The 24,566-nt window shown below is 41.5% G+C and overlaps 3 protein-coding genes across 20 annotated transcripts in view; 1 reads left to right on the top strand and 2 right to left on the bottom strand.

The window, feature by feature from the left end:
* Positions 1-5,260, bottom strand: part of ubr5 (ubiquitin protein ligase E3 component n-recognin 5) — a 31,774-nt gene extending 26,514 nt beyond the window's left edge. For 7 of the 15 annotated variants that reach the window (XM_076096549.1, XM_076096556.1, XM_076096548.1 and 4 more), the window contains exons 1-5: positions 5,021-5,260; positions 2,648-2,861; positions 1,586-1,630; positions 1,371-1,452; positions 73-149 (exon numbers count right to left, since the gene is read on the bottom strand). In XM_076096549.1, the coding sequence (XP_075952664.1) occupies positions 73-149; positions 1,371-1,452; positions 1,586-1,630; positions 2,648-2,718 (275 nt within the window). In that variant the 5' untranslated portion in view covers positions 2,719-2,861; positions 5,021-5,260. The remainder of the gene's footprint in view (positions 1-72; positions 150-1,370; positions 1,453-1,585; positions 1,631-2,647; positions 2,862-5,020) is intronic. The other 8 variants (XM_076096558.1, XM_076096557.1, XM_076096550.1 and 5 more) reach the window with 3 other exon arrangements.
* Positions 5,261-10,166: 4,906 nt separating this feature from the next.
* Positions 10,167-16,072, top strand: LOC142955112 (Krueppel-like factor 10). 2 transcript variants are annotated; one of them, XM_076096484.1, is made up of 4 exons: positions 10,167-10,226; positions 12,131-12,361; positions 12,778-13,633; positions 13,739-16,072. In XM_076096484.1, exons 1-4 carry the CDS (start codon positions 10,170-10,172, stop codon positions 13,939-13,941), a joined length of 1,347 nt encoding a protein of 448 aa, XP_075952599.1. In that variant the 5' UTR covers positions 10,167-10,169; the 3' UTR covers positions 13,942-16,072. The 2 variants fall into 2 exon arrangements, with proteins under 2 accessions (XP_075952599.1, XP_075952600.1); XM_076096485.1 differs by lacking the exon at positions 10,167-10,226 and adding an exon at positions 11,373-11,509 and having other exon boundaries at positions 13,739-16,036.
* LOC142955111 (antizyme inhibitor 1-like) lies at positions 14,555-22,636 on the bottom strand. Of its 3 annotated transcripts, none has more exons than XM_076096481.1 (12): positions 22,413-22,636; positions 21,633-21,754; positions 20,125-20,335; positions 19,788-19,961; positions 19,278-19,450; positions 18,795-18,929; positions 18,504-18,585; positions 17,578-17,652; positions 17,006-17,171; positions 16,551-16,666; positions 15,741-15,961; positions 14,555-15,607 (listed from the first exon to the last, which is right to left on the bottom strand). In XM_076096481.1, exons 3-12 carry the CDS (start codon positions 20,224-20,226, stop codon positions 15,493-15,495), a joined length of 1,359 nt encoding a protein of 452 aa, XP_075952596.1. In that variant the 5' UTR covers positions 20,227-20,335; positions 21,633-21,754; positions 22,413-22,636; the 3' UTR covers positions 14,555-15,492. The 3 variants fall into 3 exon arrangements, with proteins under 3 accessions (XP_075952596.1, XP_075952597.1, XP_075952598.1); XM_076096482.1 differs by having other exon boundaries at positions 21,620-21,754; XM_076096483.1 differs by having other exon boundaries at positions 15,741-15,958; positions 22,413-22,634.
* Between the last annotated feature and the right edge of the window lie 1,930 nt (positions 22,637-24,566).

Here is a 24,566-nt window from a genome sequence, read left to right on the forward strand (position 1 = left end):
ATCTGTTTTCCAACTCGGTGCCAAAGCTAAAACAGTTTCCGGGACGGATCCCATCATAAAGACGTTTCTCACCCATCGCTGCCATCCGGTTTGCTGAGCTCCAGGCGGTCGGGCTGGACAGCGAAGCTGATTCTGCACACGCGTCCATCCTAAAAGAGATGCATTTATGGTTTTCAGTGTTACACATTTGACTAATGAAAATGAACTCTATGCCCGCACTGTAATGCGAGGGCAAATCATCATATTAGAATTTGAAACATATATCAAGCCAAACATAAAACAACATCATAAAGCAAACAACTCAAAAACATTTTGCCTTTCACATCCGAGTCTACAGGCAGATTACTGCTGTGCATATCAGAGTATACATGTCGGCGGTGCTGTATACGGGAAGATATAATTCATTACTTAGATTAGATTAGACTTTAAGATGAACTGTGTGTGTTAACTCCACACTCATCCGGAACACACTTCCACCTGCATGCCCCAGTTCACTGACATTTCTGTCAAAAGCTCAAATAAACAAAGGAGGTCAATGGCTGCATGCCTCTTCGGTGTGTCTGTAGCCCTGTTCAAACCTCACTAGCCTAATTGAAGTTTGCCTGGGAAGCAGACGAATCGGCGAGCTCGTGTTTATTTGCTCTGGTCCCCCTCCGCTTTGGACAGATTCCAAGCAAGTTCTGACGAGCCGATCGCAACCGCTTAGCTAATATGGGGCGCGTTGAAGATGAAGAACGCAAAGAGGACGTTCAAGGAATTTACTAAAACAACCAAGATGGTTGCAGCTGATGTGGAACTTTCGGTTGAAGCCGCTATCTTGTCACTATTGAAAGAACTTGGACGTACGTTTTTGCTCCTTGAGAAGAAAGCTGTGTTTTCTGTACATCGGACAGGATTTGGCAGAAGTTTAACGCACTCATTTACTAAATTGAGGCTCATCTCTGCCTACTCTAGTGTCATTGGTTCCTTACTCAGCACTGCGTCAAATGTTTCGTTGCTTTGATTGGTTGTAGGTCTATCCAATTGCGTCCAGGGTTATTTTGGTCTACGCACATTGATAACACGTCTTGGAAATCAAAAATGAAATGAGGTTCCAGACTAACGTGCGATTTGGTTTGGCGACTGGGGTGGTGTCCTGAATACAAACAACACATCAAATCCATCAAATCCAGTCCACCCATGAAATAAAAGAAGCAAGTGACCAAGTGTTTTATAGCAAAGTCAGAGGTCATGTGATGATAGTGACCGGGTTTGAACTGAAATCTCCATATTATACTGAACTGTTTTAGTGGGCAATAAATGAACATTAAACATACACTCTAGATCCAGTGTTTCATTAATGCTCATGATGTAATGTCTCGAAGCATTACCTCAAGGAGAAATCCGGCGTGGTTTGGACCAACAACACACTGTTTTAGGGTGGCCTGCTCCAGCAGACTGAGGTGTGGATGACTGCATTCGAAAAGGGGGGAAAAAGTACAAAGACAAATGAGATGATATAAAGAATGATTATAAAACAACATCCCGTTTACAACAATTGATCAAATTAGACAAAAGCAGTGTTCCAATGTTGACACAAACTTACCTGTTATAGCTGTATTTGTTGAGCTTCTCCGAGACTTCCCGGAGCCTGAAAAGAAGAAGAACACTGTCAATGCAAGTAAAACCAGTTTAAGAACCAATTAATGCAGATTAATGTTTGCAATTCAGAAATGCAAGGCTGGAATATACTTTAAAACATGAGCCACTGACGCGCAAACCATGTTTATTTCATCAGATTTAACTGTCAACATTTTACCCTAACACACACCATTAAGATGCTTTTCAAATGGCTTCAACTCGTGTGCATCTTGGCTATTTATCTGGTAAAGCGTAGGAATCCCCAGACATGTAGAATGAGTCACTTAAACAAACATTCTTTCAGTTCAGTCGACAGTATCAAATGATTCCATGGTGACAAAATGGCTTAAAAGAGGGGATTGTTTCACCTCATCAGCTGTGACATATGGTTGACTAACGGCAGGATATCAGAGCAGAGGTGACAGCCCAAAGTGGCTGCGAAACTAATCTGATGATGCCAGTAATGAAACCTCTGAGGAAGCCGTACAGAAGCCTTTAGCTCTGGTCATCGATGACAATTTCAATTTTCGGAGTAACGTGAGGCCCGTCAGAGATATTTCAAACACTTTGTCACAGCATTAGGTGACTGCATTGATCCACAAATAATCCAGAGTCCAAAAGTGATTTATAAAACAGTTTCCAAAGTTATAAAAAGATTTTTAGAATAAGAGAATTGTATGTTCAGTAGTTTGACGTGTCTCACTACGATGCTCCTCGTCTTTTTATCAATTTAAAAATGAGTTTTGGGAGTTTTGTTTTTCCTGAAGATTGTCTCTTTTATACTGATGAATCCATCCAGACTGTTTCATGTTCATCCATGCCATGAAGTATCATGTCTGCTACTGACCTAACATTGTCCATGCAGAAAATGAATAGGACTGCTACTTCTGAGACCCCTGCCACCCAAAATATCTCCCCCCACCTCACTAAATAGTGCGAAGCAAGTGTTGAGCCAAAATAACACATAATGCACCGAAATATACCCAAAAACTATACATTCAATTATTTGTGAAGGATTTCTATTTACCGAACATGCTTAACCACATATGTGGTCTGAGATGTATTGCATCCTGATTCGTGTCTAGTGTCAAGACACATACATCAACTCTCAACTCTTCAACCCATTTGTTCCATGCTGTCATCTTGAATTTATACTTCTGCAAACCGTTTCCTCCACATGTGGTCTGTCATTACACACAGATATAGAAGCATTGGGGCACTTGTAGTGATGAGTGACCGAACTGAAACGCAAGAAGGCAAGAAGGCGAAAACTCATCCTCAGTGGGAAATGTAAATGCAGTGCAGTTATGGATCATGTGTACAATTTAAACACAATTTACATGTTAATACCAGTTGTAGGTCTTAAGATACTGATATATACATAATGCTCATGATTACACAAAAAACAAGCATTCAAAAATGTTGTCCACGTAGGCATATAACCTAAGCAGAATGTAAATGTATTCCACTGCTTAATGAAGTGTGCCCTCGCACTGACAAAACAATTTAAAATCTCTAGAAATTGTCTGAGATGCAAATGGTAACGGTAGAACTCTCCTCACAATACAGAATCACATTAAGAGCCCATACAGCAGTGCAAACACTACAGGGAGGTAAGAGAAATGTACTCACGCAGCATCCAGGTCAGTCATTCGTTAACCCACCCATCAAACAAATGGCACCACTCTAGCACAGATAAAGTCTACCCTCCCCAATGACCAATTTAAAACAAGTCTCACTAAAGCACAGCAAAAAATGTATTAAACATCCATTGCGCTACTTGCTATTCCACCGTGCTAGACTTACGTGTCAAAGCAGACCTCAGCTAGGTCAAGCAAACCACTGGCATGTGGTTGAGGAAATCTGACCGGATGTTCATGCCAGGCAATCGCTTCAAATAAGCCAAGCTGGATCAAGCCTTTTAACTTCAGATAGAGGCACTTATCTGCTTTGACAACTGCAAGTTCCTTCATGGGGAAGGGAGAGGAGGGGGCCTCCCAGCAGCACATGGTGACTGTAGTATGCAATGGCATGCATGCCTGGGGATGAAACAGCCATGACCTCTTTAAGGAATCAATGGTCCAAACCACCAGGATGTTTGAGTAACTTTTTCCAATAACCAGCAGAGTAACCAGGCTTTCCTGTCAATCAAACCAACAGCTGGACCCCCAGAGTTAAGACAGTACACCAACCTGCAAAAAGCATTCACATCCTCTGAGCCTATACCCAGTTCTTAATCCCAAGGTCATTCTAAAAACACTTCTCAACCTCATTAACAGCTCATTAATCAGTTCAATCTCAATGGATGATATAAATAGGTTTATCATAAATCACATGTTCGGCCAAAAATACAGGTCGCACACAATTTCCTGGACATTTTGTCAAACTACTGCTGTCCCATGATCTCTTCAGTTTCAAAAAATGTTCCTAAAGAAGCTCCATTAAACGCAGTGTGATGCATGCCAGCAGCATGTCCCTACTAACAATATTGTGTGCAATTGCATTATCTGTCCCGAGTATGCTCTAGGTATTTGGGTAACAGTGAAGAAATGAAGTGTGTGATCACGTGAATGCTGATGAGTCCAGCATCGATAACAAACACTTTATAAGCCTCGGCTGGTCCCCTTACTAAAGTAGATAACAGGATTAATGTGAATGCAATGTTGCTAACTGTGCCTCGCTGCATATTTTAGATATTTATCTGGGTACGCGATGTTCAAAAGGGACAATTGTGAAAACATTGTTTCCTACGTTGCTAGCGAGTAAATTGTGCCTTTAAACGTTCGAATAATACAATTCCACAAAAGAGCACGAAACACAAATATTTGGCTTTGTCAAGAGCGTGGCAGCGAATTAGCTTGCTAGCATTAGCAGCTAGCTATCCGTTAGCTGACGTTAGCTACTTCATTGATCATGATAATCAACGAGGCACCCACAAAATAAACACTGACACACGTCAAATGAGTGCATGTGTGATTTGAACACGAAAACTCGTATCTTTTCAACAACGTTGTGTTTTACGAGCCTTATTTCCCTCTCTTTTCCCATCCCCCAACCCGCATTGTCTATCTCAACTTTGACTGTGAGCCAATCCTTCCAGAGAAGCAAGGAAACAGCCCGCTAGTGTTAGCTAACGTTATTCGTACGATGGCCAGTTAATGGGTTAGCATCGAGCTAGCACTGGACCGACTGTTTAGGTAGCAGCAGGCTAACGAGGATTGTTCAAGATGCCGGGCCTTGTTTCAACCCTTGGGGGGGGTCATTTAAATTATTTAAACCCGACTGAACACGCATGACAATCTCAACATCGGTCGTAATGACAATATCGAATACTATATACCATACCCCGCACGTCAGTACTGATTAAAATGCTTCTTTTCCACGGGCCGCAACAAAATACCTGTCATTGAGCTGATCCTCGGTCCCCGGCAACGGGTGAACCACGAAGTGTATAGATGTCATGGGGTCAATCCAAAATCACACACAGACGTGTGAACGATGTGGAAATTGTTGTTCTTTCGATTACTGTATATAAGTGGATTCATAGGAATCGTTTAATGGCGAAAACCTTCGAGTTTAGATCCCAGCCTCCTCACCCACATGCCGCCATCTTAACTCTAGCAAGCTTCTTCTCTGTGTGTTGATTAGTGCACATGCAACCACTCCGCTGGTTGGACCCCGAGCACAAACAGGAAATGTGTTAAATTGGACGGGATTGGCCTCAAGAAGAAAGGCAAGACTACTGTAATCACAAAATACTACACTTTCACACTCCAACGTCTTTGTTCTCAGCCAGTTCGGCCGATGCGTCTGTGGTTGTTTGCATTTGCATGCACCTGCAGTCATTTTCAGGTCCATTATTGTTTCACAAAGGCCAAAGAAAGGATTAAGTATTGCGAGGGACAGGACTCTTATCCAGCTAAGACAATAGCCTACAATGCAAAAAAAAGCAAAGACAATAGGATCTCAAATAAAATAGTGATCTTTTCGGGTTCTCATGTCTAAATAATAAAAACGAGAATAGTTTGTGCAGTTACAAACCAGTACAGTAAATATTTAAACATGCTTATTTTTACCATCATGGATGAACCATTAGGTTCACTTAACGTTAACATGTAATGTAAGCTTATGAAGTGCTCAAAATTGTATCTGAATACAGACCTTAATTCTGTAGTTGTGGAATGAAAAATTGTATCATATTGCTAAATACAAATGGTGAATGATGGTGTTTTTTGGTAAAAAGGAGTATCCACCAACTAAGACTTAGGCCTAATATTATGTCACCAAATCTTAAGGGAACTACGAGGTTATACTTGGCATACTGTCAGCATTACTCTGGGAATGGAAAAATAAATCATGTACAACCCTCAATTTAATGCTTCTATTCTTACACTAGAATTATATTTAAAACTGAACCAACTCAGGTCTGAGCTCTACAAAGGGGAGAGAGCTGGAAGTCTCTTCACGCTGGGCTCACTCCCATTAAAGACTTTGTAAAAGTCTAATATCCCCACATCATCTAAATCCTGGAAATGATTTAAGCAGCAGTGGTGCAAGCATGCTCCCCTGATTCAGAATAATAATACAAATTGAAGGCTCAAGCGTGTAAAACTGACAAAAAAGTAAAAAAGTCTACTTTGTGTGGCTGTTCTGGGCCTGTGCCCTGGATGTAAGAGTTACAACTGGCCCACCTATTTTACAACAATACACAACACAATGCGAGTTGTAATCCTTTTATGTTACTCAAGAAAGAAAGAGGTTTTTAATGATGGAGTATGGAACAGGATGACATGCTAAAATAAAGTGATCATCCAGAATGAGTTTTGTATTTCTTGTGCTTGCACAAGTCTTTTTTTAGTAGCTACAATAGAACTTTGGAAAAACACCCTCACCGTGGTCAGTTTGTTAAGCAAAATAAAAAAAACAGTCGAAGAAGATAGTAGATATTGTACATTTGAATGTAACCCAAAATCAAAAGGATGTGCAGCTAATCTTTGGTTGTAGTTTTCTTTTTTTCACCTACAGCCTAATCCAATAAAAGCCTTTGTCTCTCCACACCAGCAGATGGCAGGGTTTACCTTTCACAATGAGATCCGAATCAGTCCCAGAAATCCAGCAGAGTATTTGAGAGTTGGACATGTGCATTCGGGCACATAGTGGTATATACATTATAAAGGTAGCTCCAGACCTTTACATCCATTTGTCAAATATTTCTGTATAGAAATAAGCTGTTAAAGAAATGGCCTCAACATCTGGAACTGAAAGTGAGAGGTTTCTTATCAAAGTGGATGTCAAGATAATATGAAATGCAGTATGACACAGAGAGAACATTTTGAGTGCCATAGGTCAGGTTCCTCATTTACTGTCATCTGGAGTTCCTTCTTAGCCAATGCAAAGAGTATAACCTATTTTTAACCAAAACGACTGATGTATGAACTTTTCTTTTATCTAGTCTTGCCTGCAGTTCACATTGTCAGGACTTAAACGGAATAAATGTTTCGTAACAGTTGTACGTCTGAAATCTTAATTTACTCACACAATACTTCAGTGTTATATGCATTGTTGTTCTTATGATATCTAAGTTAAAATAATGGGCAATATTGCAGATATCATTATTTGGAATAAAACTGTCTATTTTTATTTGATCGTTTGGCCTTTATTCTGCTACAAATGCCACGTCATGTAACCAGCAGAGACAAAAAGCTTAGGGTTAGGCTTTTTTCTCTGTGTTTACTGAGTTCAACACAGAGGTTAATGAAACCAGTTCCTCTGCCCTGCAAAAAGAAAAAAAGGGTGAAGTCAAACAAAACCCCAGAAATCTCCCAAGCTATTTTTAGGTGGTTGGGCACTGGGTTATCAAATGACCTCTGGTGTTGAAGAATACGTGTCCAAAGAGTTGGAGCCAGGAAAACTGCTCTGTCAACAGAGCTTAGTGGGTTTGTAGCTTTAGAAAATCAGTCAACATGCATACAAAACACAATAGATTCTACTTAATGAGGTAATTAGTGAAGTTTCTGAGCTGTTGTGAAATGTACTTTAGTGTGTCACATCTCCCAAGTCAAAAAACAAGAGAGGCAGAAGCTCAACCCTCACCGCTGATAACTTATTAAACCGTAGACCAGTTGACCAGCAGCAGCTCCTGTCAGTCAGGGCAACAAGCAGAGGTATAGGTTATTCCCAGTGAGGCAACACGATCACCGGCTAGAGAGGAAGACTTTTAAATAACTCCTCTTAGTGCTGGCTGGGACATATCATTACAGGTCCCAGGGCAGGACCGGCCATGGGGGGGTAACTCTGCCTGTTAATTAACACCAGGTCAGTCCAGGTGAAAACCCTCATGCTTCAAACAGATGCAAACGCAGCTTAAAGGCCATTTCCCTGGCCTGTAATGAGCTGTTCCCGGCTGCTGTCTCATAAGAGGAGAGAGACAAAAGTCCATTTCTGTGACAGCAAAAGAGAACAGTGAGTCCTTGTTGGCCTAGTCTCGCTTGCCATTCACAACACTGCTAGAAAATTGGCCGACATTGCGTAGAAAGCCGTAATGTCTGGGGCCATGCTGCCACTAAAGATCCTAACAGAATCCATTTGTCCATTGAGGATGTTGTAAAGTTCTGCTCAAAAGAGCTGGGCTATTGTAACTAGTTAAGGCCGGCCAAGAATAGGTCCCCACTGCATCACGCTTTTAAAACTAGGACGACGTGACTGGCCAAAAGACCAGAAGATACAAATGTGCTCTTCTGTGCCATGACCACTCACTCCTGCAACGTTAGGAGCCCGATAATCCTATGGAAAAATACAAGACTGAACCATGCTAGAACACGCATTGATTTTAGTACAACACATTAAAAGACAGCGATGCAACATGACACAAATCAATGATTTTATATTGACAATAGATTATCGGTTTTTTTCACGATTTGTCAAGTTGTCCGATACATAACTTCAGATAAGTGCTAATGCTGCTGTGTGTCCGCCAGCAATGCGTCGATCAGCAGTTGTCTGCGCCTTGATGAGGTGACAAGAAGGCGATTTGCATGTTTTTAGCGTGTTCTGCTGCCCCCAAGTGACCAAAGAAAATGGATGAATGGAGCTCTAAGTCTTGAGTTTTTGGTGAAATCTTATCTTTAATAGAGCCAAACATTTGAATGAGTCCCGTCATTATAGTACATCAGTTTAAAGGAACACTCACCCATAAGGTTGGGGGACTCGTGAGAGACAGATTTAAGAAAAAGGAAAAAAAAACAAGGTCAGGATCAGTGTAGCAAAAGCTAGTTTTCCATAATGTGAGTCAAGATCTTTATTAGTATAGCACACTTCCTACAGACTATGTAGCTCAAAGTTCAGTACATTTAAAAATATATAAAAACAGAAAACCATCCTTTTACAGATAAAATAAATAAAAGTGGTAGGAAGAAAGCATGCTTTTTGGACTTACATTTTAAGTGTAATTTAAAGAATTTCAACAGATGAATAATAACTGGAAAATATTTTACATTTAAAATGACAAATACATTTTTTTAAGTGTTTAGACATAAAAGTATTTAAATGCATAAAAGGTCATTTGAAATAAACAAGTGGGACACACATAAAGTGCTGTTTAGAGCCACAGAAGACACTACAGCTGTTCTCACAGGCTCTTAGTAAAGGGACTTTTATGTGTGAAACTGGTGGAGTGACTCAGTACAATCTGATATATCTATGAGTCAATTCAACACTGGAACATGTTACAAACAAGGATGTGAACAAAGCGTTGTGAAGATGCACAGAAAGTAACATATTTGGTGTGTTTTCTTTATGCATAAACATTCAAGAATGTTTTATATATTTAATATACGGCACATATAAAAATGTGAAATTCTTCAAGAGTCTGAAAATATAGAATTAGATTGTGAATAACAATGTAATATATCAACACAATAAACGTACAATGGTAACATTGTTCTCATGTACTGTGAAGCTGCCATATGACAAAACACTCTTATCTTTCATACAGAGAAATTAAAAGTGCAGGAATTTCCTAAAAATATTCATTTTGTATTGTTTAGTTTGTTGTCAATTAGGCTGATAGAGTGAAAAAAGTTTTTATTAAAAAGCGATTATCTTATCGCACAATTCTCTGTACTAACACTATAAATATTAATTAAGTACATACATTGATAAATAAGAGGCACTTCCTCAAGAAAGCAGAACCAAAGTGAACAATGGTTTCATTTTAAACTTAGGATGCTGAAAGCTGTAATCAAGATGTCAAGATGTAAATACTTTAGAGATATGGACTGAAGTTATTTCACTTGCATACTCTCCGCTCTTCCAGCGACACATTCCTGGATACGCTTTTGAGGAACGTCCCACAGCGCCAGACTCAGTCAAAGTGCTGCATGTCTGTGTGTGTATTTCTCCATTGTGAGTCTCCAGCCGGCCTTTTGTCCTGGTTGTCTGTGCTGTGCAGGAAGGTCTAGACAGCTGACACTTACCTAATCCAGAGGGCTGCCGGAGGCCACCTCCTGTCGGCCGACCTCTTTCACCCACAGGGGACAAGAAGCCCAACGATGGACACAGCAGTCGACTTTAAACAGGAAGAAGAAAAAAAGTTCACAAAGTGTGAGGTCAGTTCAAGTTTAACTTCAAGAATTTAGTCACTGGGAGCTAGTTGACGCCTCTTCCATTGTACCAAATGAGAAATGGATTTTTTAGAGGAAATAATAAAATAAATCCTTCTCACATGGACTGATTCAGATACTCAAGTTGCTACTGAATTCACTGGGACTTTTTATTAGGGTCTAAATCAGTTCAAAATGCTTAACAATGAGTCCCCCCTGTCTATTGCAACATGTGTGACCCTTTCAGGCTAATAATCAAATATTATTATAAATCCCTTAAAGATATTCATTCTGCTATTATGTCACATATTTTAACACATTTTGTTCCTTTTTTGTCTTTTAATTGTTTTGCATCAGTCTACTTTCATTTGATTGTTGTTGTTTTTTGGTGAAATTGCCAAATAAATTAAGTTTATTTCTAAGCTATTATTGACATATATCCTCAGTGGAGTTACAGCTCTCTGAAGGAATGGGCTCATGCCTACTGTATGACATCATATCAAAAACAAACCAAAACAGCAGCTTCCCGACCTACAACACATCTAATATCATCAGATGAACAGCTAATACTTCCAAACAACTTTATGCTATTTCTGGAGACAAGTTCTGGCAATACACAGTGGCAATGTATTTATATTCAGCCAATGACACATCAAACTTTAGGGAGAGTTTGTTCCACCTGCACTCCAGATTTAGCTAATACATTTCTGGGAAAAGTGGGAAGTATTTGAAATGTATTGTGATGATTTATTTAGAATCTACATCCGGCCAGCAGATGATGACAGAGCATCTGTTTTTCAGTTTCATCTCTGCAAAGTCTGATTAGTCATTGAAGGTGTGTGTCTGCTCCTCCTTATGAAGACGGTGACATCAAGTGACTCATCCAAGACGATGGTGTGTGTGTGTGTTTGTGGTGGTGGTGGTGGTGGGGGAGGGGGGGAGGCGCGCGTAATCAGGAATGTTTTTTTTCACACGCCCATGCTGTTGTGTACCACGCTGCCTCCACGGCGCCGTCAGCCCCCGATCACGCACCGAGTCGCCCTCCCATTGGTCGGCACCCAGCACACCTTTGCGTCCCATTGGCCGAGGCGTTGATCCGGGGCCCCGTTGTTTCACCCCCCACCGCGTTTGAAACGGATGAATGGGAGCGGAGGGGGGAGGCCGAGGGTGAAAACTGGAGAAACTTCAAATTTTAGTTTGAAGTGCTCACGAGAGACGGAAAGACGAGTTGCGCTATTGAGCAGTGAAACCGGGCTCCGTAACACACGTCACACAGACCCACATAAGATGTAAGTACATACACTTTTCACTTCGCCATTCATATACAACGAGAATTGCTTGAAAGAAATATAAATACAATATTCCGGAGTAGGGTTTATTTCGACAGTGACATTTGTTTGTTTCATGTCTAATGACGGTTGTCAAGCCTTGTTTAGCAGCGCAGCCTCTATCTAGGTCAGAGGTCATTCATTTACCACCAGCTTCACCACTGATGGTTACTCAGGAGGCGTGTGTTGTCTCTGTGTGTGTGTCTGTGTGCTCGGGTCAGGGAGGGGTTGACGGTTTGTGTAAGCAGCACAGTTGGTGTTTTTGTCCTCCCCCCACCAGAGAAGTAGGTGAAAGGGCCCTGGTGCTGAAGAGCAGCAGCTGATCATGCTCACTTCACATGATAACCTTTACATAGTCTGTATATTTTGACGAATGGCTTAATCAGTAAGCTTTGAGGCTTTGATCACAGTGTGTGTGTGTCTGCTCACATAATGTACACAATCTGTGGTTTATGTAATTTTCCCAGAGTAACAGCATGTCATATATTGAAGATGTATGATTAAAATGAAACAACCAGTCCATGTTGTGTTGTGTTATACTCATTTTTTTTCTCTCTTTTCTTTTTTTTTTTTTTTAACAAGAGTTGCAATATGGAAGTTGAGGAGCTCCACTCAGACATCCAGAGTGAATTCCAGCCGGCTCCTTTGGGTGCAGGTGACATGGAGGCTGTGGAGGTTCTGATGTCCATGACTAAGCACTGGGAGACCAGGGGCTTCAGGGTCAGACACTGCCGGCCCTTGACTCCATCTTCAGACTGCTCAGAGGACGACTCTGTCCCCTTTGGGTCTGCCGCGCTACGGAACTCTCCTCCGGTAAGGGTTAAGGTTTTTTACCTGCAGTGTGTGGAAAGCAGATCACTGGTTTATGTGTCCATGAGACCTTTCTGGGCAAACCTTGGCAAAGCACTAGAAGGCACACTGAACACAGATCTTGCGGCTTTAGGAAATGTTGGTTTTCAAGCAAAAGTGTCATTTTAATATCCGCTTGTAAAAAATGGCAGAGGAAATTAAACTGCTTGAAAAACAACAAGAATATCCAAGTAAACAGTGGAGGAAGGAGGAAAATAAGACTAATAAAATACCAACAAATGTAAACATATAAAGATGCACACACAGCTTAAAATGACATTTTAAGAAGGCCGTATGACAAGACTGCTTTAAAAGAAGATACAAATTTTGCAAGACTGAGTTTGTCGATAAAATACTTAGTGACCCTCCTTTCCTTTCAGTGCATGACGCCGCCATACAGTCCACCCAGCTTCGAGGCCACCCATTCCCCCTCAGCGGCGACCTCACATCCACCTGCAGCAGCTGGAAGTCCGAGCCGGCGGCCAACGGAGGAGACTCGCCTGCACATGGGCACCGCCGCCGCCGCCGCTCCTCAGCACCGGTTCCGGTGCACCAGTGTGATCCAGCACACCTCGGATGGCGTCGTCCATCGCGTCTCCAGGGAGGACGGACTCACTCATACAAAGCGCTTTAAAACAGATTTGATCTCCGAATGCGGGCTGAACGGTACTGTAATGCAGTCCGACTCTTGTGCAGCCAAATCTTTTAATGGGACTTTGCCATACGTGGCTGAAGGCAGCCAGACCCAGGTGAGTCCGTTAGGCCCCGATGACAAATCAATCACATCTCAGGCTGTCTCCGGGGTCTCTCCTGTGCCCATCTACTGCCAGATCCTCCCCGTCTCCTGTCCTTCCTCTGCTGTCGCGGCCCCTGACGGGCAGCAGCGACACCTGATCTCAATCCCATCAGCAACCACCATCGCACTACAACAGCGAGCACAAGCTTCTCCTGCCCACGTCTTCCTCCTGGGGGGCCAGGTGGCAAAAGGCCCCGTGATGCTCCTCGTCTCCCAGCCAGGTGTCCCCACACTCTACGTCCAGCCAGCGCTGGTGACCCCAGTCGGCGCCAAGCTGCCAGCCATCGCCCCCGCGCCCGGTCGCGCTTCGTCGGATCAAAGACCAAACCCACCGCCTCCAGAAGTGTCCCGTGCACGCACTCATGTTTGTCCCCGTGAGGACTGCAGCAAGACCTACTTCAAGAGCTCCCACCTCAAGGCCCACATGAGGACACACACGGGTAAGGATTTTAATATGATTTGACACCTATACAAATAAAGAAAAAGTCACTTTTCTCGATGCTGTGATGAAAACAAACTGCTCATCACTGGCTGTGTTCCAACAGGTGAGAAGCCCTTCAAGTGCAAATGGGAGGGCTGCGAGAGGAGGTTCGCTCGATCCGACGAGCTGTCTCGCCACCGGCGCTCCCACACGGGGGAGAAAAGGTTCGCCTGTCCCACGTGCCTCAGCCGCTTCATGCGCAGCGACCACCTCGCCAAGCACGCCCGGCGGCACCTAGCGCGAGGAGGGCGCCCCGCTGGGCATTAAAGGTCAACCAGTCCGCTGACCGCACTGCCTCCGCGAGTCGGTCCTCGACAAACTCCCTCTGAGGCGTCCTGATGAGACACCGAAGGGAAGACATTTGAATGTGGCTTTGTGAGTCCAGCAGAGCAGCGTGTTCCTGGTTTCTACACGTCACCAGTCGGCCAATAACAGCTCCTTTAATGATTATAGTCGAGTGAGATCGAGGTGATGAGGTTGTTTACATTGGACTTCAAACTACTGCGTCCCTCCCATTTACACTGAAAATATCAAGTTGATTTACAAATGAACGCGTGATGTTACATACTGTTCTTTTATGCCTTGCCAGAATCTATTTTGTTATAAAAAACACTTTTGCACAACCCTCATTTCTTGTAGGGACAGTACAATTCTTTAAACTTTTTTTTTTTTTTTTTTTTTAATGTGTCCGTGTAATGACAAAGACTTTAAAGCTGTTCAGTTGCTATGTGGTTTGGACTTGAGACATTTAGCTCCTCCAACCAAAGTTTGTCTTTGATCACATTATTCAAGACGAGAACTGGATCAGGTCCTGTTATGAAGCCATTTTAAGCAGAGCTTCACTGAGAAATTGAATATTAATAAAAGACAGATGCAGGGATTCACAGTCCAGTCAGTGAGGTGTTTTACTGTTCATGTTGACAAACACAGATACAGCAGTTATTTTCCATCATGCCTTAAACACAGATTAGGAGACAACTTCACAGATATTGTGCACAGTTGAGGAATAATATTCTTTCAACACAGTCCTAAATTTTAAAAAAAAAAAAATATTTTAAAACAAAATTCAATAAACATTTTGAGCAGAAAAAGCAAAAAATGGTTCTAGCATTATAAATACTTTTTATTTTCTTTAGAAACCCCATTCCATGTCATCTGATTCATCATCCACCATCACTTGCCTTGTCCCATCTGCAGCACATGCTAAGCTATGTCGTGCTATAGCAGTTACCTGCCGGCCCCTCACTGCTCTGGGAGCAAGCTGCTCACAACACTGAGCCATTAGCTTCTCAACCAAGCGGAGCAGACTGCGCTCATCACGTTTCCAGAAGGACAACATGTAATGAAATCAAGCTCTTGTCACACTGAATTAACTATACAACCAACTCATAAATACACATCTTGCAATGAAGCTATGAACTGTGTTTCCATTTAAATACACCGCTTCACTCTGGGATTACTTTATAAGACTGGCAAAAGCAATTAAGACATAAATAATATAACCATTTAAAATCATTACATGTCTACTGTACGAGTGTAAACTATAGTGCCGTGGGACGCCCAAAGCAAAGGGAAGAACGCCGCCGTCTTTTAGGAGTCATCCATTTTGTTGCACACTAATTAACATCTACCTAGGTTTCGGCGGACTAATCACATACTTTACTCTGTGTTGGGGTTTGTAGAATGAATTCAGTCTGGTCGCAGCTATTTCAAGCTATATCTGCACAGCGGGCTCAGCTCCTCCCAGTTGAATGTGGACCAGAGGAAGCTAGCAGCAGGAACAAGTAAAGGAACGTTCTCCCATGTGTCTGGTGATTGCTAAGCTGGGACAGACAGACCAGCCGCTGTCTGGCAGGAATCAAGGAAATAAGGAACCAAAGAGAAGTTCTTCAGCGTAGCCTCGTGGGTGACACCGATATCCTGCATCTCAAACCTGGTGGAGGGAAAATGAACAGGAGTCAAGGACAAAATCTGCACAGAAAACATTTTCAGTTCTTTAAAAATATATATATTTTGTGGGGGGATTTTGCAGAAACAACTCCACCACTGACCAGTTTACCACTTACCAGTCTCTAGAGGAGATGACAGAGTACACGGGGGGTGGTGGGGGGTCGGTGGCGGTGCACAGTGGCTGACCCATACTGAAGGCCCCTGCTTGGCTGAACGTGAGCCAGTCTCCGACGTTGAGCTCAGGCAACAGGCAGTGCTCCACCACCTGGTCCAGGTCATCCCCAGAGGGACCCCACAGGCTGCTGCTGAACACTGGAGCATCCAGGGATGGGTTCTGCTAACACACAGCAGGGACTTATGGTTCATTTATCTATTAGATCTACTTAGTAATCCAACACACAACAGTCTCCATCAACTGGAGGTGAGAGCTTTCGTTACGTATTGTAACACACCTTGAATAAAATACTAATTTCTCTGGGTTTGAACATGATTGGAAACATTAGGGTTGATGCAAGTACACAACTAAACAAAATATATAACTTAAGTCTAAAATAATTTTTTCCCCCTTTACATTTTAATGCAGAAATGTGACATATCAGACCTTTAACTCAAGCACTTCCTAAAGTCCTGACTCACAACCTGTAGCCTTGTGTTTGTTATTCCATCATCAGTAAAGTCCTCAGGTTAAATGCAATATCAGCACAACTATGAAATGGTGTACTTGAAATGAATTGCCCATTACACAGTGTTTCTTCCCCATTGATTACATCATCTATCATTACTCAGTCAGAGGAGAAGAAAGAGGATTATTTATTAGGATGGAAAGTTTGACTAACAGGTATTTAACTAAAGACAAAATGTGTGTATACTGTATATGGCGACACAAAGAATATTTCTTTAACCATTTAAGAATCTTTGAGACTCACCTTATAAACAGATGGAGCAGCAATCAGTGTTTCAGAGAGTTTGCTGGCAAACGATCCGTACACGCCCTCGTTCATGTGGTACTGGAACTCTGGCTCATCGTTGGCAGATGGATCGTCTGTTCAGAGAGATGGCAGACAAAACCTTTTACACTTTGAAACTTGCTGCTTAGATTTGGTTTAAGACTATGATTTGCGTACTTCTCTTTGGTTGACTTTACATGCTGCATCTTTCATGTAACACCTGCTTTATATTTTTACAGTTGTAATGTTGCCAATTCCAAATGGCAGTCCCCCTCATAGTCGTCTGTATAAGACTGTTGAGGCTATCAAAATGCACCATCTAGAGTCAGCTTTAGACTTTGGTCAAATTTCCAGACACGCAGTCATATCAACATCAGCTTTAATATCTTTATTAATCTAATGTACACCCTGAGTGAATATATCATGCCACTGACCATGTGCGTGGTCCTGGCGATCCCGTGCCACCGCCTCCTTGGAGATGACGTTCACAGCCAGAGTGAAAGCAGAGGACACAAAGAAGCTGCCGGGCTCGGCAATGATGGAAACTCCAGTAGAAGGAGGGAAGTATAGGTCCACCATAGACATGACTGCTTTATTGATCTGCAGAAGAGATGACAGCGGGACAAATTTGGAACCAAAATGGGTAGACCTTTAACAATCACATATAAAACGTTCCTTAATCTAATCACATTGTCTGCCCTTGAAGAGGGATTTAAAATCAGGTCTCTCACTACCGCAAATGCTGTCCTACACCTGCTGTATGATGTAACATTTATACAACCGTACACTACTTTTTCCTCCTCGTAATTTCAAAAGAACATGATTTACATGCAGTATAAATGACATTGTGGTGATGCTTGCACTTGTATTGTGCCAGATAAACAGGAACAACGGGTAAAGTCAACTTAATATCATGACACATGTCTCACCCTGTGTCGCTTCTACAGAGTATTGTGCCCCGTGTGTCCTTCATTAGCATCGCGTAAAAAGCAGATGAGATACTGACCAGTTCCAGCTGGGTCTCAGATCCACTGAAGCCACCTCCAATGTCCAAGAATTTCATGTTGAAGCCAATTTCCTCCTGAGGCAGACAAAGGCTTGTGATTACCAAACAAGTGTTTCTCGAGCTGTCACAAGTGTCCAACACACGAAAATAAGAAACAGAAAAGCTAGTCACAGAACAAGGCATGTACCCACTGGGAAAATGAGTGAGTCTTTTTTATTAAATACATTTTTTTAATTCATTCAAAACCCGAAAAAAACCTTTTAATGAATCTAACTCGTCAGTGTGTGAGGGTAAACTGTTTGTTGACCACAGTAAATATATATATATATTTGAAAAGGCTGAATGCTAACGAATATGGATTGAAGCAGTATATCTAATTAGATTTAAAAACCAAAAACAAAAACATTTTCTTCTTGACTTCTGGCTCTGACGTTATTGGTAATGTTTGGATCACAAGAGTTGGAAACAATCCTACTCAGCCACCACCGGAATCAAATTCTACAAATAGTAGAATACCAGTCACCACCGGGTCTATTGGTAACCAGTAACTACAAAGCTATCTTCACTCCACCCGTCTCTGCTCTGCTCTGCTCCGCTGTGTGTGTGTGTGTGTGTGTGTAGAGGCTAAGCATTGCACTTGGTGAAACACGAGAGCCGAGGATATAAATGATAATCATGTGACACTTTTAGCAGTGCTCCTGCAGAATGACTGTAGAAGAAACACTGATGAATGTAGCCTAATCGTCATCTGCAGCTGTGCAGGAAAACCAGGTTTAAATAACAGAATGCATAGAAATGCTAAACAAAAAGCTGCACAGCATTCAAATGTTAATTTACAATTTGAATGTCAACGTACTATATGAAGCTTCGGCACAGCTCTACACAGAACTGAACAGTGCAACGTAACAGTATTTAACATTACTTACTCCCATATCAAAGACACAACGGGCATCAGATATGGCATGAACGTACACCTGGTCATCCTCACAGGTGCTGGAAATGTGAGACCTGTGGGGAGGAAATGAGGAAGAAGGGAAGTTAATGGTCGAACGTTGACACCTTCACAAGGAGTAAAACTGCACCTTGTAGCAGGTCGGACTAAAGCATTAGTTTAACAGAGATCTGAGGTAAAGAGAGCTGTTGTGGTCCTTCTACACATCTGTATGTTTCTTCAAAGAGCTTTATAACCACACACAGTGCATCTTTGCAGGCCTCACCTGACCCCGACCACCTGCACACCCAACTCCTTAGCCTTCTCCAGCAGGTGCCTGCAGTCCTTGAGGGAACAGCCAAAAGTCATGCTCATCTCATTGTCCTGGCTCGACACTTCTGTTGAAACCTGTAGCAGCAGCCTGAAGTAAATAAAAGGATTGCCGTTACGGGTTTGCTAAGAAAAAAAAGAAATTAAATGAATTAAATAAAAGTGGAACACAACTAGAATGAGTTGAGAAGTGAGCACAATAAATCACAAAATATCTGCAGCTGACACCAAATGATTTTGTTATTAGCAATCCCAATATGCCAGAAGATTGGAAACAACATGCTGTATTTCAAGACTAATCGTGTCAGATGAATAGTATTTAATGACTTGTAAAAAAGTGACATAATCGCACAAAGCCAATTACTTAACAATGTTGGAACAGCAGCAGCTTTCAAGTCACATGATCATTAGCACTGGGACTAACACCTCAAGCACTTACTTGGCATTGGGGTGGCAGCGAGAAATCTTGCGCAGCTCTGCTTCATTGTCACACACCAGGAGGTCAACGCCGTTCTTAGCAGCATATTTAATCTGGGAGACTTGTTTGCAAACGCCGCTGTAGATGACGTCTTCAGAGGGAATACTGTGGCTCTGGACCAGCTCAAGCTCAGACTGAAATACAAAAGAAACGCAGTCAGAACAGTATTCCCTTCATATACTGCATGTGGGCTAGTCGACAGACATTTCATCATACTATAGACAAAATATATGCTAAACAACACATAAAAGGGTAGGCAGTGAGGTGCACTGACCACTTGGTGGTGCCTCTATATCTATTCTACAGATTGTGGACCAAGAGTTGTGCAATATAAATCCACATAAATGTACTAGTACTTGCTCTAGTAGAGAAGGACGTGGTAAACTACTGTACTGTATTTGTTACCCTGTAAAATAAGGGTAGTAAACTCCTTTAAAAAAAAAACCCAGTATGCTCAGTATGAGAGAGTACCTTGTTGGTACAAATGAATCCAGTTCCTAGGGCAGCAAGAACTTCAATAACAGCTGGACTGCTGTTGCATCTGACAGCATAGTAAGGTCGAATTTGGGGCATGTGGGTTCGCCAGCGAACGTGCTGCCTCATTATAACTCCCAGGTCCGCTACAAAGAATGCATTCTTCTCAGACTGAGGAAAAAGGAAACAAACATGTGGATGAATAAGAAAAAATGCACAACGCATGTAATAAACTAGGCAAAACAATACAACAGGTGTTCCAGACACTTCTAAGACAGTAAGAAAGTCAGGTTTTTGTGCTGAATGTGCATGTTGTTGTGGTGAGACCCCTTACCAGAGTTTGTTCGTAAATGTGATTGTCAATCACATCACAGAGGGCTGTGCCTCCCTCCAGTAGACCGACAGAATACTGTGGTTCATCAGCGATTCCTTTCATCCTCTCAACCGTTTTCTTCTAATCCGACAGGCATAAAGAACGTGGCTAGTACGAAGTGGTCTTCCTCGCACCGACTCGAGCCCCTGGGGTCCTAGACTTATGCAACAAACTGTACAAGAAAATGAGAAAAGTCAACATCATGCACAAAGTCTAAGAAGCAAAGCAATTCAATCATATTTGGATAATGCACATTCACTGATGTCGTCCCGAGTTTACTCAGTAGCTGGAACATAAAGCTTTCTGATGAGCTCCCCAATCAAACAAGTCATTTTCAGGGAGCATCCAATCAGAGCACGGAGCAGGCCAGCTTTGTGGAAGAGGCCTATTCTTCTAAAGAGCCGCTGTGAAAATAGAGTCTGGGGCACAGAGTTCATTTACTTTAGCATCAATTACTCCCAACAATCACCATTAATCCCTGAGCTGGGGACCCGTGAAAGGTTCTGTTTGATGGCATTAAACAAAGTACAATACAAGCGGCGTTGATGCAACAACTTTACTTTTAATAATGTTGCACAATACATCCAAAAGGCACAGCAGTCTGGACTGGACCATATGTGACATAGCTGTAGCTTTGGGAGGTTAAATAGGGAGACTAACAATGTGGCTAGAAAGCCTGCTTTACTGCTGACAAGTTTGACAAGGAAGGGGCTATCGCTCCAAAATATATGCTTATTACTCCCCAAAACCCTTTCAAAGTGTGATCGGTTGTATGTGAAATATTATGCAGAAATAATGGGACAGACAGTCTGATGCAAACGCAGGAACAGAACTCCTTGATTTAATTGTGAAGCCTACCAATCGCCGAGTCCTCTGCAGAAACACGGGTTAAAAAATGGTTGGGAGATAACTCAACCCTATAATCCTTTTAAAAATCAACCAAGACTTTATGTAACTTAGAGAATGCTCAACTATGTCACTCATAACATTTGAAAGAAGTGATGACGCATGACGGGGTCATACACAGTAAATTCAGTATGTTCACATTACACTGCAGAAAGAAGAACTACGTTGAAAGTGTAGTCACTATTAGTAGGATTAATATCTATAACCAAATAATAATCTCCTTTATTGCAACTAAATGAGAGCAGGAGAAAAAAAACTGCAGACAAAAGAAGTCTGGTGCCATGCTATTTTAATAGAAGTGATAGAAATAGATCTGAAATGCTAAATCTAAAATAAATATTAGCCTGTTTGTGATATAACTGGGACACGCAGCTTGTTAACACATCTTTTCCTTCTGTCAGGAGATTTGATGACGCAGTTTGAATAAAGACAAAATTATACGTATCCATGCAAACAGACACAAATGCAAACATGGTTGTGTATTGCATATGTGTCTACAATAAAAATATATAAGTAAAACAATCAAAGAGGATGCATTCAAATGTCACACCTATTTCACTCACATGGATGAGTCCTGGGAGGAACTCGTCCACTATCAGCTAGGATCCCAAGGTGGCTCTGCGTTGAAGTCAAACGGCTCTCGGTAGAGAGCTGCCCCTAGATCCTCTGGATAGTTGTTGTACACCTGCAGAAGCACCGGAGAGGACAGAGCACTTAGTAATCAGTCACCGACAGAGAAACAACTCGGACCAGGAGATCAGCTGTTTCCCCAGTTATACAGTGTCTGTACAATCAAATACGTTACGTGTTGAAGAAACATTGGCAAACTGATGAGCAGGCAAATGTTGAGTGATAAAAGCCAATGGGAGGAGGGTATGCGTCATACATAGTTTCTTTAATTGCTATTTGTTAATGTTTAAAATGCTACCCTCTACTAGAACGGACTATGGTCCGGATTGAAGTTCACTGAATTGGTGCAATCATGACTAGCAGTTTCGAATTCAGAAAGTTAATTGCTATAACAACATTTCCACTTTCGGCCCGGCACGATTAGCCAAATACCAAGCTTCTGTTGTAACGGATCAACTTGCGACCGTTAGCATAGGTTAGTAACAGTAGCATAATATATAGCGTTAGCTTCCTAGCAACATACGATATAATTTTTCATTAGAAATACAGTTACTCATTATTTCAGTGATAATCCCAAAAACATTTACGTTATCTTTAACCTCTTAAAGCTAGCACGCATGGCTGTTGGCACAAAACGCTAAATGACCCAGTTAATATAACAACATGCTAAATAGCAAGCTAACAACGCGGTTAGCTAAGAGAACGTTACTTACGTTGGCTGAAAACCCAAAAGAGGGGACAGAACGCTTTTTCTTTTTAGGCGGAATTTTCAAAGAGTGGTGGGGTTACTAAAAGAGAAAAGGATAACGGCCATGGACGTGGTGGATTAGGTCGAGTTATTATCCTTCAGCGTTATGTCGAAGCAAGCTGGGACCGGTTATTAGTGACGACTGAGCGGAAGGTAACCGTGGAGGTCGACTGTGCACACCGACCGACAGGAATGTTAAGTTACATTACACCAAGATTAACAGTATGATATCCGGTCAAAATATCAAAATAAAGTCAAATTAATATATATATTGTCACTTTTTTTTGCGGAAAAATGGGATTCCCGAAATATCTAGATGATGATAGTATTGTTCAGGGATCGTTCATTCATTCTTAACATGAATTAATAACAAATGATATAAACATAAAACGCTATTCCGGTGTGATTCTACATAAGAGTGGGCAGCTGGACGCATTTTAGATGGGCGGAGTTTAGAGCTGTCAAAATCACAAAAACATAAGACAACGACCTTAGATTTACACCTTATTAGATCTCATGTGGAGCATTTATCAGCAAGGGCACAAATTACTACAAAAATTAACCCCGGCCCTAATTTGCAATAATAATAATATTATTGTTATCACTATTATTATCAATAATACAAAATAATGATAATAATAAGGATACAAATAACGATAAAAAATAAAATAAAAAACAATAATAATAATAGTAATAGTAATAACAATACATATTATTCAAAATTATATTAATTTACAGATAAGTATAATATGCTGTTATATTCTTTTTTTCCATACCATTTCCAGAATGACTTGGTTGACAAGCTATATTTATAATAACCTGATCAATGTCAAATTTTCCAAGAATTACCTGTGTTATGTCTTCATTGTATTCCCCATGGCTCAGTAATAAGGACAGAATAATGTCCAATTAAATCGGCAGAAACTTGCTTTTTTTCTGTAGCCAAAATCAAGGTTGCAAAGCAGCAGTCCCACTAGTAATATGTAGATGGTTGCATGTATTTTGCCCAAAGTTCAAGCTCAGAATGGATTTTCCTTTCCCTTTTGCTTTTGTTGTGGTGACTTTGAGAAGTTGTGCCAGCCTCTGCAAGTGCAGGGGCTGGGGCAGCGTTTTTTCCAAAGAGATACATTTGCATGTCTCCCTCCTCAACACTGGAGGAGGAGGAGGAGGAGGAGGAGGAGGAGGAGGCCATGGAAAGCTCAGCTACTGTTAGCTAAACAGAGGGAAAGTGTTTTTTCTGGCGCTGTTTTAACTCCATACCAATACTGACATCATCTTGATCTTAAGAGTCACAGACCTAGACATAAAGTCCCCAATTCAAATGTACATGTGTTTAATTCCACAGGGTAAAATAAAAATGTCCCTTTGTGGGATTAATAAACTATCTGTCTATCTGTCTGTCTATCCGTCCGCCCGTCTGTCCGTCCATCTATCTATCTTATAGGATTCTAAAGGTTAATGCATATTTGCAAAGAATGTTATTTTATTTTGTTTTGGTTGCAATTTTAGAAATTGTATACTTATGAAATGTGTATTAGGTTTGTGTTTGTTGTAACGATCCACTCATATTTCCTGGAGTCAAAGTCTATTTTCAGCTGTGTCTGTGCAGCCTTTGGCCTCTGAATGTTCCCTTAGTTCAGTGGTTTCAATGAATTGTTATAGAGTGACGGAGACACAGTGCAGTTTTTAATCAACTAAAATCTGACAAAAATGTGTATCCTTGAAATACACATTAGAACAATCCTTGCTCTCACTTCTAAGTTGGGCATAATGTTGGGTTTTTCCAGGATTCAATGCACTTTTTGATTCCATATATCCAGAAGCCCTTTTCTTTCATTGAGATCATATGTTTTTCATAGCAGCTAACCAGAATGGGTGTGAATTCACAAAACTGTGAAATTCTTCAGTGTATTAGATGAGCTTTGAGCACTCCTTGGGGGAACAAATAAACAATAGCAGCATTTGTTTCACTAATAAAACTTTTGCTTCGGGTCCATTGTAAAGGCCGCAGAGGCATGCGGACTGCAACACAAAAGCTGTTCCGTGTTTTGTGCCGGTTTTCTGCGACACTAAACGAGCCCATGTATATATAAGTCTAATCACGGATAGCATCTAAAGT

The sequence above is a fragment of the Anarhichas minor genome, unplaced genomic scaffold, assembly GCF_050575085.1.
Source record: "Anarhichas minor isolate MPS153535 unplaced genomic scaffold, ASM5057508v1 ptg000022l, whole genome shotgun sequence".
Lineage (NCBI taxonomy): Eukaryota > Metazoa > Chordata > Actinopteri > Perciformes > Anarhichadidae > Anarhichas > Anarhichas minor.

Excerpts from the sequence above, each read along its gene's own strand:
- LOC142955112 (XM_076096484.1), top strand. The coding sequence starts at position 10,170 with ATGGACACAGCAGTCGACTTTAAACAGGAAGAAGAAAAAAAGTTCACA. Across the intron at positions 12,362-12,777 it reads CGCTACGGAACTCTCCTCCG|TGCATGACGCCGCCATACAG; the intron begins GTAAGGGTTAAG and ends CTTTCCTTTCAG. Across the intron at positions 13,634-13,738 it reads CCACATGAGGACACACACGG|GTGAGAAGCCCTTCAAGTGC; the intron begins GTAAGGATTTTA and ends GTGTTCCAACAG.
- LOC142955111 (XM_076096481.1), bottom strand. The coding sequence starts at position 20,226 with ATGAAAGGAATCGCTGATGAACCACAGTATTCTGTCGGTCTACTGGAG. Across the intron at positions 17,653-18,503 it reads GTTGTGTCTTTGATATGGGA|GAGGAAATTGGCTTCAACAT; the intron begins GTAAGTAATGTT and ends TGTCTGCCTCAG. Across the intron at positions 15,608-15,740 it reads GTCATCTCCTCTAGAGACTG|GTTTGAGATGCAGGATATCG; the intron begins GTAAGTGGTAAA and ends TCCCTCCACCAG.